General features: G+C 42.7%; 1 protein-coding gene across 1 annotated transcript in view; it reads left to right on the forward strand.

Moving 5' to 3' along the window:
* LOC117527862 (disintegrin and metalloproteinase domain-containing protein 11-like) overlaps positions 1-15028 on the forward strand; it is a 73319-nt gene that overhangs the window by 4888 nt on the left and 53403 nt on the right. The window contains exons 3-4 of the mRNA XM_034190364.1: positions 6353-6429; positions 6804-6870. Coding sequence (XP_034046255.1) covers positions 6353-6429; positions 6804-6870 — 144 coding nt within the window. The remainder of the gene's footprint in view (positions 1-6352; positions 6430-6803; positions 6871-15028) is intronic.

Genomic DNA, 15028 nt, shown 5'->3' on the forward strand with positions numbered 1-15028 from the left:
TTAAGGGTGTACACCATCAGGTGTTTAAAGGTCATTTTCAACAAATTCAGGATTAATTGCTTTTTCCATGGAGTTGGTCAGGTCTGGGAGGGTGCCGTTGCTACAGCGTCCACACTGTGAAACCACCCAAGTAGACAACCGGACCATCCCCATCATCGATCTGCTGTCAGCATGTGACACATGCGCATGTCCCTGGTCTTCTACAGCTACTGGGGTCCTCAACACTGAGGCAGCGACATGGTGCATCATGCACAGAGAAACACCACGTGTCCAAAATGTTGTAGCTGATGTTGCCCTGATAATGCAAGTTCTACTCCTCATCTGAGTCCCCCTAAAGCCCCATCACACATAGCAAGAATGTGGCGGAAGCAAGCCCAATACACAAATATTGCCATAATCTGACACAGTCGGGAGGAAAAGAGGCGTGGTCTGTCATGTCGGAGCACAGACAGACTGTCTCATCCACACCTGTCAAATCGCATCCAGAGCGTATGTAGATGACGCAGACTGCTGTCAGACGGCCAAAAAAGGCGCTGCAGACTGCCTGATCTCCAAATGTCTGGATAGCAGACTGGAGCGCTGCATACCTCATGTGCACTTGCACATGCCATGGAGCTGTAATTATCACTCAGCTGTGTGTGTGTGTGTGTGTGTGTGTGTGTGTGTGTGTGTGTGTGTGTGTGTGTGTGGTGTGTGTGTGTGTGTGTGTGTGTGTGTGTGTGTGTGTGTGTGTGTGCGTGTATGCATAACGCTGCATGGGATACTAAGCTCGTGCGTGTGGCACACGCGTCGCTCCAAAGTTTGCTGGCATTGGGCCATGCAGACACAGCACTTTCCAGGGCACTTTCGTTTTTCCTATTTCCCTAGTTCAGGAGCACAACACGACTCTGGACACCGCGATGGTTGAATTATCACATCGCATTATTTTTTTTCTTCTGGGTGAGAGGATTCTAACCTCAGGCTGCTGTCCTGGTTTCATGTCCACGTCGGCGCTGTGAAACACTCCTGGACCGCTGCTGGAGGTGAGATTCATGTTTAATAATGGTGTCATGTCCTGGCACAAGTTCCATGCTATATCTCCTACAGAGTTAGAAGGTGAACATTTACTACAGTGTGAGATCTGTTCAGCTCCGAACCTGACGTGCATGGTTCGTTACTGCGCAGCACAGAGCAGCGCAGCTGCCTGTGTTATGATGGAGACAATAGTTCACATTATTTACGTCGCCCATGGGAAGGAATGGACAAATGTCTGTACTGTAAGATCTATTGTGGATATAACAGCCTGTTCAGATTTGTGGAGACGTGCACGCATTAGCACACAGAGCTTTCGGTTTGATAGCCGCTGTTCACATTCACTGTACATGATAATAATTATTATCATGATGAAGTGTGCCACGTACATTTCAACAGTTCCTTTTCGTTTCAGGGGTGGACATTATTATACGTGGCACATGGAGGTCATACTGGCAGGCATACTGTGGCAGATCTATCTCGAGGTTCCCTCATATGCACTCAAATCATTTCGGATCCCACTTTGCTGCCATTGGAATATGTAAATAGCGGTTAGATGGTCGTCTAATTACACATGGACCTCCATCGGATAGGTGTCCCATCTCAACAGCGCCCGGACAGTTTTGAACATGTGCATCATACTCAGGACCGCCGGCCGACTTTGACCAACTGTGTTGACTTCTGCAGATGGCTGTCAGAACGTTTTGGAACTGAAATCCGACACCTTTCGGATGTGCGCCAATTCATAAGTCCGACGCCATTCTGCGTGATTCTGGCTATGTGTGACGGGGTTATAAGTAACCAGTTACATGAGACAATGACATTCCAGTGGTACCCAAAGATCCTTTGAAGAGACCTAGTACCAGAGACATACAAATGTTGCCTTTAGTCATTGGTTAGTGTCCAAGACACAAATTCCTGCCTCATGATCTAACTAGTAAGGTCCTCTCATACCTCTCGTACCTAACAGGTACCTTGAAGTTACTTGTAGGTTTTGTCAAAATTAGGTTCCTTAAGCTCACGTAATATAATCTCCATGTATCAAAATATGATTTTGCACTTATTGACCCCATAGCCTAATTAACATGCAAATCAAGTCTGTGTTACTATGGTAACTGTTCTCTCCACTGGGACTACCCATATGTGCCAGGTTTAGTTAGTTTGGGCCCAAGAGCCTTGGAATAGTGCTCACAACTGTATCCTCTGATGATACTTTATTTAGGTGGGAGGGCGATAATAAAGAGTGTGTTCCTCCACCTGGTCCATATATGTGTCACATACAGAATAAATACCTTTCTGACAAGTTTGCAGCAGGTGGATTTGTGGTGTCAAAGTTGGAATACCAACATATAGACCTGGGTTCAATTTCAAGTGTGTGCTTCAGGCTACCTGTCTGTGTCCTTGTACAAGACACTTCATCCGCACTGTCTAAATCCACCTATTTATATGGTTACCAACCGTAGGCCTGGATAGGGCTTTCTTCGTATTTGGTATAATACTGGATCACAGTATAACCATTTTGGACGTAGGCGCTATAACACATTGAGATTTTTAACAGTAAATCTTACCATTTGCTACCCCATATAAGTACTGCATGTACCCTGTAAAATACAGTGAGAGAATCACTGGGTGGATATGAGGTGATTTACAGTAACAGTATAGTACAGGTGCAGAACAGGTAGCTCCATGGATAAGGGGCGGGCCTGTATATAGGAGATGAAGAGAAAGAGGAAGGAGAGAGTGCAAGATCCTGACACCATCCCCTCCGGGAATCGACCATGAGACCATCTTCTTTGCAACTGAAAATGGGATTCAGGGCCTGCATTGTAATTATAGCACAAGGCAACAAACACAGAGGTGCTTCAAATAATCAGTACTAATTATATATTCCAGTATTAGGATGATATCTCTTACACACCAGGAAGAGAGCATGTATTATATCAGCTAAAGCATAAAACTGTCATAGTTTATTGTTCTTTTTTTGTCCTAACCATATTAAAGTTTGCTTTAATTGTGCACAATCCCCAAAACACCCCAGGAAATAAAAGAATAAAAGAAAACAGAAAACTCAAGTGAACAAGAAACGCTTCCCTGCGTGTGCACGTGTGCGTGCGTCCACTCTGACCTGCTGGATCTTCAGCATGCAGAGTAATTGCCGTTGTCCGTTTTGTAAATAACACTTGCGTTTAATTGTATTATTGTACAGCTGAAAACAGATCAAATTGGCATGAGATTGATCACGACGTGACGGTGCTGCTGCTGTTCATTTGCACAGTAACAGTTATTATAATTAATATTAGTTCAGCAGAGCCTGAAATCTCTGATTGGTTGTGATGAATTTGCTGTTCACTTTTGCTTCTTTGATACTGACACTTAATCACTGCATAAGATGATTTTATTTTATTTAAATAAAGATGATATGAAGAAGCAGTGGCTGCCAGATTTAGTCTTTGAAAATGACAGATACTGAAATACTAATTTCAAGCTTTATGTAACTTCAAAACCTCACATATGTATAAAATAAAACCAGCACCTGCTCCTAATTTCTATCATATCAATTCATGTAACTCATGTTTATTCAGTCTACCCTTTTAATTTCAATTTAACCAGGTTAGTCCCATTGAGACTGAGATCTCTTTTGCGAGGGAGACCTGGACAATTATAAAAAGTTTCCAATTCACCTAACTTGCATGTCTTTAAATGTTCAAGGAAGTCCACACAAACACAGGGAGAACATGCAAACTCAACACAGAAAGGCCACAGGTGGGAATCAAACCCATTACCTTATTCATGTGGGGTAACAGTGCTAACCGCTAAACCACCATGCTGCTCCCCTTTAAAGTGGAGTTCAGGGATTTTTCTTATTTTTTAGTCAAAGTTTTTCACTCAAGATAAAAAAAAAACTATCATGCAAGTGATGACAAGAATAGTCCTCTCAACAAGCTCAGACATGATCTGAGCTATCTGTGTGAGGGGAGGCCACAAGATGAATGGAGCTGAGTGGCAAGTGTTTTGGACATGTGCAACACAAACACCACGCCCTGCCGAGTACCAGCAACTGTGTGGTGTTGCGTGACATGTTTTTAGTGAGTAGTGGCTTGTTTGTTGTGGAGAATTGTGTGGTGGGTGCTACACGCGCCTCTAAAAGCCACACACACCTTCTCTGTCAAAGTGTCTTTAATCTCATATTTAAGATTATTACTATATGAAATTGCAGCAGGGCAGGAGTGGTGAAACAGCGGTTAAGTGTGCTTGTTTCCAGTGCGAAGGTTCCTGGTTCAAACCCACCTGCCTCCATGTCATGTGGAGTTGCGTCAGGGAAGGGCATCCAGCATAAAATGTGCAAAATCAACATCCACCTCGGATCTGCTGTGGCGACCCCAAGTGAAAAATAAGGGAACAGCCAGAGGGACTTACTGTTATACTAGCGCGTTGCTCATGGGGATCCACGCGCTCTACATTGGGTAGTGTTTATACAATAGGTAACTGACATTTTACAAGGGTGGTAATAAATTATGCAAAGTTTCTATAATGAGTTGGAATGGAGTGTGAGTCCAGAATGTAATTATCAATGACCATTGTTCACTGTTGTTATGTAATATCTGTAATTTCTCCAAAAATACTTGTCCTATCAACGTTCCGTTTTGGCTGCGTTCATCCTTGATCCAAAATACATAAGCAGACCAAATAGCAAATCTCAGCTCTTCCCAATCTCAAAGGTACACACATGCACATACACCTACATGTACACCGAAGCCACTTTGCTTTTAATATATAGATGATTTACCGCCCCCTGCTGGAATGATGTGTGAGTCCAGAATGTAATTATCAATGTCCATTGTTCACTGTTGTTAGTTAATATCCAGTTTCTCCAAAAATATTAGTCCTATCAACATTTCATTTTGGCAGTGTTTATCCATCCATCCATTTTCTTCCGCTTTATCTGGAGTCAGGTCGCGGGGGCAGCAGCTCAAGCAAAGCCGCCCATACCTTCCGATCCACACACACCTCCCCCAGCTCCTCCAGGGGAACCCCAAGGCGTTCCCAAGCCAGCCGAGAGACGTAGTCCCTCCAGCGTGTCCTGGGTCTTCCCAGGGGCCTCCTCCCGATGGGACATGCCCGGAACACCTCTCCAGCGAGGCGTCCAGGGGCATCCGAAAAAGATGGCTCCTTTCGATGTGGAGGAGCAGCGGCTCGACGCCGAGCTCCTCCTGAGTGACCAAGCTCCAGTGTTTATCCTTGACCCAAAATACATAAACATACCAAACGGAAAATGTCAGCTCTCCCCAGTTTATCTGTGATCGAAGCCATACTTGTGCATGCACACACACACAGAGGTCACTTCACGTAATATATATATGATTTCCTGCCCTGCTGGAATGATGTGGGAGTCCAGAATCTAATTATCAATGTCCATTGTTCACTGTTGTTAGTTCATATCCAGTTTCTCCAAAAATATTGGTCCTATCAACGTTCCGTTTTGGCAGTGTTTGACCCAAAATACATAACCATACCAAACGGAAAATGTCAGCTCTCCCCAGTTTGTCTGTGATCGAAGCCACACTTGTCCATGCACACACACAGAGGCCACTTGGCTTTTAATATATAGATAAAATTGTAGTAATTAGTTATTGTTTCAAAAAGCTCTTTACTGGGATACCCTGACATCTGAGTGATTTTGAATGTAAACATTGAAGCTCCAGTGTCCCCATTTAAGGCTGAAAAACAAAAAAACACTAAAGACATGGTATGTAATTGGAAAATGTGGGCTTTGGTTGACCTGATGGACACCATGCTTTTACTTGACAATCTCATAAATATGCTGCCTGTAGACTCTGTTCGGGAGTAATTCCACGTTGGGGTTGTATTTCTGTAAAAGTGATTCACTGGTTCCTCCAGACTGAGATCAAAGCGGTGCTGGCACCAGCAGAGCGCTGAAGAGACACACTGTTTAGTCTGCAGTAAACTCCTCTCTCCTGGCCCGGCTGTCTCCTTACCTCCCCAGATTTGGCAGATGTCCATTAGGGACACTGGCACCACACTGCTGAATATAGATGCGCTAAAGGTTTCTCCTCCCCTCCTTCTGTCGTCTCTTCACCATCCATCTTCATTACGACACTCTGGATTGGCTCTTTAGCAGAACGTAGCTCTCTGCAGGCCAGCCAAAGCAGATCAATGAAGACTTTATCAATCATAATATATCAGCTGCCGAGTCACTGAATTATTCATGGGACATTTTCACAATCACTTTTGTGGTGTTGGCCAGGTTTATTTAGTGAGATTATTGTGATTAATTGTCGCTGATTTGTGTCTTTGACTGTGTGTTGTTGGGTTTTTTCAGCCACTGCACTTGGCCCAGACCTGCTTCCTTGTCGAGGCCTTTGGACGCACCTTTACCCTGGAGCTGGAGCTGAACCAGTCAGTATTATCTTCCAGAAAAAAATCTGCTTTTTGCACACACCACCATCAGTAGGTCTTTAATTAGTGCCGCTGTAAAAAAAAAAGATCAATTCCTGGCACTTGGCGCATCAGTCATGTTGCATCACAAAATGTGGAATACAAATGCGGCAGGGCTGCATAAATGAAGGTCCTCCATCCATTCCGGTTTCATGATTTATGAGATTACAATGACTTTATTAACACAGATGCTGATTCATGCATCAGATTGACAGAAAATGCTAATGTGTTCACATGTTGTTCTTTGTTTAAAAAATGCACATTTGGAAGAAAATGCAAAATATTCCTGCAGGATGATGGAGGTGACGTTACCAACGTGTCTCCTGTGTTTACAGTCACCTCCTGTCTTCTGAATATGTGGAACGGCACTTTAACCAACACAGCAAACCGTCACAGTCCCTGGTAAGAGATACAGCATGTGGCGTGGATGTGTAGTCGTGGTATTTTGGTAAAGAAATGTCAAATATTGAGAGTGAAACTGTTCCTTTATATGCGGAAGGCGGGATATTTATAAAGCATGTAGCATTATTTCAAGGAGCCTTCGTTCCTACACACGAGAGTTGTGTGGGTGTTTCCAGAACCACCTGCTGATTTGGCGATTGCAAATGGAAATATAAGTTGTATATCGCCATTATTTTCTCAACTAATGGATGTTTCGCAGTGATCAGCAAAAAAAAAATTTGATTTTTTTTATTTATTTATTTTTTGCCACAGTCTGTCATGTTGAAGAAGCATCTGCAATATTCTGTTTTTAGTGCAGTTTAGTCATGTAACTTCAATCCCTGTTAGTAGTAAATCAGCTGATTTTATTCAGATTTAACAGTTAAGTTTTGAATTTATATCGACTTCACGTATGTACTTTCACATAACATACACTGAGCTGCAGTGTTTCTGGCCAAGACGGCTCCATAAATCACTGTACTGTTTGCTCTCCTGTGAGTGTGTTTCTCTAAAAATGAGGTGTAGTCAGGTGTAGAACTGTCACATTAATATTGTCCATCACCAGAATGCATTTGCACTTAGACGGCCAAAGATCTGGTTTAAGGCTCAGCCCCATCCAGCACTGTACAGAGAGAGACCTCACATAAGCAGTTTCACAACACATGTACAGTACACTCTGTTTGCCTGCACATATCATCACCATCATCATGACCACATCATACCATATCATGACTAGGGTTGGGTATCGAGAACCGGTTCTTTTCGGGTATCATTACGAAATTATTCGATCCACCGATATCAATAGTCTTTTTGCTTAACGATTCCCTTATCGGTCCTTCAGAGCAGCCATTTTTTTTGAGGGTGTTTGTCAGGAAAATTATCATTCCTTTACGTTGATTACAGACCCTGCAGCGGGTCTGTAATCAACTGCTTCTGCAGCGGGACTCCACTTTGAATTGTGAACCAATGAAGCAATGCTTCGATCCACTGGCTCATTGGTTCTATGATTCGCTGCTCTTCAGAAGCGGAAAGTCCACTTCTTAACCCCTGTCATAGCCATTAAAATATGTTAATCGTGAGTCACTTTTGTGCAGATTAAAGTCACTAACTGGAACTCTTGTGTTGTTGCAGTCAAGAAACTAGAATCGTACTCTGTTCCATTGGTACAGCTCTAAACATGGGCTGCTCTCTGCCGAGACAGAGTCCGGTTGGAATTAATAACTTCAAAGCAAATCGCCGCTTTAAATAAAATGACATGTCTTTCCAAATGCTGTAATACAGACAATAAACGGCAATCGGCTAAAACGTTTTTTTCCTCCCAAAATGAGACGTCCTGCATTCTTTATGAATTACATCCTGACGTGCAGCGCAGCCAGCTGCAAGAGCTCAGCTCAGATGTATGGAAAGACATTCATGCCAATAGTGTCTGAAAGGAAATACTTTTGACAAAAACTACAGATTTTGTTTATTTCTATTTATGTCCAGAGTTTAAGGATCCAGTGACCAATTTTATATTTATTTACTTTAAGACTCAATAAAATTTTGTTGACATAGAAAATCTGTAAAGCCTACTTTTAGTACACAGAAAATTCACAAGAGGTATCGATAAGGAATCAGATCGATAATGGTATCGATATCGATAAAATCTTATCAATACCCATCCCTAATCATGACCACATATTATTATGGCCACTGTAGGGAAAGAAAGCAAAAACTAGAACAAGAGAGGGGAGAAAAAAAATTCTATTTCACAATAGAGTCATCTATTATGTTTCCTTCTCTTGGAGACAGTGGACATTATATGTGTAAAATACACAATAAATGTGAATAGGAAAAAACCCATTAAAATTAAATAAGAGTACACACTCACAACAAACACATCTCACCTTGCTGTACACTTCACCTCAGGAAGCTTTGTTGGCTGCTGTTCATTGTGCACTCTGACAGATTGGTGCTAATACACAGAAATCCTTTCAGTGATGTCACAGTGCTAGTGTGAGTCTGATTGGTTAATATCATGTTTTAATGGCAAAATGCCCGTGAATAATGAACATGGCAAACTCAACCCTTTTGCACTCAGTAGCTGACTTTGCACTTTCTGCTTAAATAGCAAAACACACTTGGACAGATGGCGCAAGTCCTTTCTGCATTCACTGTCGAAATAGTGCCCAGCATGTACCAGAGTTTGTGACTAGATCAAGAAAACTATAACTATTTCTGTTCTACTATTCTGTTTTCTCTGTGCAAATCCATCCGACATACAATTCTGTCATAATAAACATTAGCACCATAAGTGGGTCAACTTGATTTAACACTAAGATAGAGTTGATTTAACACCTTTTACAGTGACACCGTATGCATGCAGAATATATTTTACTCTACAAAATATTCTATGTAGACTACAGCATGGAGACCAAGTGCAAAATATTTAAATATCTATGTTTAAGTCACCTGTTGACTCATATTAACTTGCTGAATAGTGTATAATATATGACCCCACACAAAAACCTGGCATACGTCCGTCTCCACGCCAACGTTCAGATGTATCAAAAGTGAAATGACTGTGGAACTGTGCAGTGCATCACGCACAAATCCTGGCTGGCATACGTACGTTTCTACAGCTATTGTTCCACTGTGGACATGTAGAGGTGATGCTGGGGTACTGTTAATAGTGTGAAAAGAAGAAGGCATCAGAGTGATGTGCACACCAGCGACACAGTGATGAGCAATTACTGCATGCACGACGTGTTTGCAATTATATGGATGGATATAAAAGCACATGCAAGATGGACGGGGTTGGGGGGGCTGCTTGTTGGTTAAATAATTTATCCGTGCAATTATTCCTAATGACACATTTGGGCATGTGCACATTCAAATGTTTTTTATTAATATGTTTCTTTTTCTTAACTAGAGAGCCTCTTAACAAGCCCCTGACTTGTTTTGGCCGTATTTGTCAATAAAAGCGTGTGTAATGTTGATGTCACACGCTGTCAGCCACTGTGCACCTAATATCTTTTTACTTCAGTGTGTGCGCGCAGCTCAGTTCAGCATTTACACACAAATTACTTATTTAATTTCCGTTTTACATTACAGCAAACAGAGAACGGAGATCTAACCACAGCTTTCATTGTTTTTGCACATCATCTCTGAAAGCTCTTAAATTTAGCATGACACAACCAAACTATTTGAATACTACATTTGCATATTCAAATAGAGGTGTGGCCAGGGAGGAGTTTGGTGTGTGTGCATGTCTGCTAAATTCCACGGATGTACAAACTGAATGTGCATGGATTCATGCTGACGCACACTTTGATACATCTGAATATATCTGTGCTTAGGCCTGATTCAGGGTTTTGGCGTACGCCAACTTTTAGTAGAAAGTCAAGCAAGTCTTTGTGCATGAGGCCTGCTGGTTTTACTGCTTCATTAAAATAGTTTATTTGTATTTTTCAGCTTTCTTCTGTAATTGCTGCATGTTTCTCTCACATATAGCATTATACAGTAGCACTGCACATTATTGAAATATCCACTCTGTCGCAAAAATGGCTTTGCACTATTATAAAGATGGTGCAATTTCCTACAAAATTCATTTTGTGCTTTGTCATCTGAATGACAGTTTCATATGTTTGCAGAGCTGCTGTCAGCTTTGCATTGTGCACGCTGCAATTGCATAAAAATATCAAAGCACATGTAAAGGAAATTAAAATTAGTAGTAATGTGGCTTGCCTTAGTTACTCCATCACCACCAAATGAATGCCCTTCAGACTGTCACATATTATACCGGTGGACTTAAAGTGATTTTTTTAATATCTTTCCTAGCAGCTCCGTTTCCTTGCAGTCTCGAGCAAATCAGATTTCTCTTCTTGTTGTTGTCATCCGTATTGTCTGATTGAATTTTGCACAGTTTGATCTCATCCACTTTGTTTCATCTATTTTTGAAAAGTCTGATGTGCAAAGGTAGGCTGCTATGTTGCTGTGCCTGTGACGGGATCTACTGTAAGTGCATGCATTTGTTTTGGCCGTGGCGTGTGCGCCTGCACCTGACATAGTGTGGCATACGAGGGACTCGATCAAAGCTCTGACATGTGAAGTGTTGCCTACTTGTCTGGAAAGACCACACCGCCGTCGACAAGCCGTGAGCGAGGATAGCGTTATTGTGCACTGTGCTGCTAACCGCCCCCACTTCTCCCAGCAGCCGCCCACCTACCCATCCAGTACACCATGTCCCCACCTACAATCACTCCAAACTCTCCCTCTGCCATTGTGGCCAATCAGGAGCCTGTTCCCATGGCAACCAGTTAGCTCAGCAGTGCCATTAAGTTCTTGGCAGCAGAGAGAATGAAAGAAAACCGAGAGGGAGGGAAGACGAGAAGTGGTGAGAGTAGAGGAGGGAAAATGTGAGTAAATACGACTTAATGCAAAGGCACGCAATGAGCTTTGACATCTGGAGGAGGTCGGTCGTGCGGGTTCGGACACGGCTGTTGCTCGTGGAGGCAGAGGAACCTCACCGTGCTGGTAATGACGACCTGTAGTCAGGCCAGATTGTCGCTCAGCTGGGCGACTGATTACGTGACACTTGTGCTGCTGCTGGACACAGCAGGTGTGACGTGTTGCAGGCAACGCATCACCAGAACGTTCGCGGTCCTCAAATCACTTTCCGCTTTTCATTCAAGAGGCCAGGACACCCTGCTGAATCCAGTGTAATCCAAGCCGACTGGTCTTTGTCACCTTTCTTTGTGGTTAACCTCCAATGTCGTGACCTCAGGAAGCGCAATGCCACCCGTTGAGGAGGTAGTGGCAGGAGATCAAGTACGGGGCTCTGTTATAGTTTACAAGGTCGACCTAAAAGGCAGCAGCAGAGCTGGATTCCATTTTACCAAAGGCCATCAAAATATGGCCATCAGGTATTGTGAAGGCTTTGCATCCACTGTCCGTCCATCTGTCTTTGCTCAACATAAGTCCAGTCCTGCTACTGCCAGAGTCTTCAAATTCACAGGGAACATTCTTGAGACAGACCTTGGACAAGTTCCAAGTTGACTAACCTTGACCTATTTTAAGAGGTTAAAAATTCACATTCTGTTTCATATTTTTATGCTATGAATCATGCAAATCTGTTTTGTTGTTGTTGTTGTTTTTGTTTTTGTTTTTTGAGGGGCAGGGGTGACAGACAATCGGAGTCGAGCGGCACCATGACCTCGTTGGCTGGTCTCTCTCTGGTGCTCCAAAACCACTTTGTTTATGTGTAAATATAATGTGTTTCTCATATCTCTCGGACGTTAGCCTGGTGACGTCACTGGCTGGTCTAGCTAGCTGCTAACTGCGCTTCATTTGTATGTAAATATAACTTCTTTCTCATATATTATGTAAAAGCTACTGACAAATAAACACTTCTAAAACTGAAAATGCTGTTTTTGTAACCTGATAACACCTCTGGAGTTGATTTACAAGACATCTCTTGGACGTTAGCCTGGTGATGTCACTGGCTGGTCTAGCTAGCTGTTCACTGCACTTTGTTTGTATGTAAATATAACGTCTTTCTCATATATTATGTAAAAGCTACTGACAAATAAACACTTCTAAAACTGAAAATGCTGTTTTTGTAACCTGATAACACCTCTGGAGTGATTTACAAGACATTTTGTGAATGTTAGCATGCGCGCTAACGTCCGCTAACTTAAAGCTAATTTCCACGCTTATCAAAAGTGCATGTATGCACACATGCACGCCATCCTGCAGACACTGTTAAAATGTATAAAAAGAATTGTTTTTGATTGATTGAGTTTATTCTGCAACATCAATATAAACATATAGAAGTGAATGTGTCAATGATACACCGATAACAATAAAGCATTAATGCTTATTTCCATTGTGGTTCTTGTGAAATTATCACGACAAAATAGAGGGGTTTGATTGGACATGTACAACTTGTACAGAAGACAATAGGATCTTAATAATTAATGTAAATTACAATAAATGTGTATATATATATATATATATATATATATATATATATATATATATACGAGATCTATTAGAAAAGTATCCGACCTTATTATTTTTTTTCAAAAACCATATGGATTTGAATCACATGTGATTACATCAGACATGCTTGAACCCTCGTGGGCATGCGAGAGTTTTTTCACGCCTGTCGGTTACGTCATTCGCCTGTGGGCAGTCTTTGAGTGAGGAGTGGTCCACCCTCTCGTCGATTTTTTCATTGTTTAGGAATGGCTCAGAGACTGCTGCTTTGTTTGATCAAAATTTTTTCAAAACTGTAAGGCACAACTGAGTGGACACCATTTGATAAATTCAGCTGGTTTTCGGTAAAAATTTTAACAGCTGATGAGAGATTTTGGTCTGGTAGTGTCGCCGTAAGGACGGCCCATGGTGCCTGATGGCGATCTGCGCTTCGAGGCGGCAGCGTCTTGCCGTTTCAAGTTGAAAACTTCCACATTTCAGGCTCTGTTGACGCAGTAAGTCATCAGAGAACAGAGAACTTTCAGAAGAAGTCGGCATGAGGAGTTTATTCGGACATTCCATTGTTAACGGACATTTTGTAATGAAAGAACGTGCGGGCAGAGTCGCATGTCGGGCCGGACCCGACCGCGGGGGGTCGCGACAGGAAAAACACCTCCGTTGGAAACCTTAACGGGCAAGTTGGAACATGCCCAAGCTGTTAAACAATTTCTCAGTTACTCACTTGTTGAAAGCCATCAAAAGCCGCCTGAATTTTACAAATGGTTTTCAACACGGAGGTGCTTTTCCTGTCGCAGCGCAGACAGAGTCACCGAGTCGTCACGGAAACGACTCGGCGAATTTGCGCACAGGTCTTTCATTAAAAAATGTCCTTAAACAGTGGAATGTCCGCATAAAGTCCTCATGCCGAGCTCTTCTGAATCTTCTCTGTTCTCTCACGACGTCCTGGGTGAATTAAGCCTTAAATTAGTGAAAAGTTTAACGGCTGATGAGAGATTATGGGGTGTTTCTGTCCCTGTAAGGACTTCCCATGGAGCGGGACGTCGCGCAGCGCTTCCAGGTGCCGTCGTCTGCCTGTTTTGAGCTGAAAACCTCCACATTTCAGGCTCTATTGATCCAGGACGTCGTGAGAGAACAGAGACGTTTCAGAAGAAGTCGGTTTCAGCATTTTATCCGGATATTCCACTGTTAAAGGAGATTTTTTTAATGAAAGACGTGCGGGCGGATTGCAGCGTCGGCTCGCAGCCGCCGCGACGCTCCGCCACAGGAAAAACACCTCCGTTGGAAGCCTTGAGGACAAGTTGGAACATCTCCAGCTGATAAACAATTTCTCATATACTCACTCCACTGAAAGCCATCAAAAGCCAACTGGATTTTAACAAATGGTTATCAACACGGAGGTGTTTTTCCTGTGCCGCCGCGCCGCGTCGGCTGCGTCCCGACGCGCGGACCCGTCCGCACGTCTTTCATTAAAAAAATCTCCTTTAACAGTGGAATATCCGGATAAAATGCTGAAACCGACTTCTTCTGAAACTTCTCTGTTCTCTCACGACGTCCTGGATCAACAGAGCCTGAAATGTGGAGGTTTTAAGCTTGAAACAGGCTGATGACGCTGCCTGAGAGCGCTGAGCGACGTCTCGCACCGTGAAAAGTCCTTAAAGCGACAGAATCACCTCAAAATCTCTCATCAGCTGTTAAAATTTTCACTGAAAACCAGCTTAATTTTTCGAACCGTGTCCACTTCGATGTGTCTCACAGGTTTAGAAAAAATTTTGATCAAACAAAGCGCCAGTCTCTCAGCAACTTCTCAGACAAAGGAATTCCGACGAGGGGCTGGACGACTCCTCCCACAAGGAGTGCTCACAGGCGAATGACGTCACCGACAGGCATGGAAAAACTCACGCATGCGCACAAGGGTTCAAGCATGTCTGACGTAAAAACATATGAATGAAATCCATATAGTTTTTGAAAAAAATAAAAAGGACCTATACTTTACGGACAGCCCTCGTATATATATATATATATATATATATATACACACTTTGCACTGAGATACCAATTAAAAAGTTGAAAATTATAAAGAAGACAATGCTCATATGGCCAATGGCACTATAGCATTGCCTTATAGTTATTCTTTTCTCAG

The sequence above is a fragment of the Thalassophryne amazonica genome, chromosome 16 (assembly GCF_902500255.1).
Source record: "Thalassophryne amazonica chromosome 16, fThaAma1.1, whole genome shotgun sequence".
In the NCBI taxonomy this organism is placed as follows: Eukaryota; Metazoa; Chordata; class Actinopteri; order Batrachoidiformes; family Batrachoididae; genus Thalassophryne; species Thalassophryne amazonica.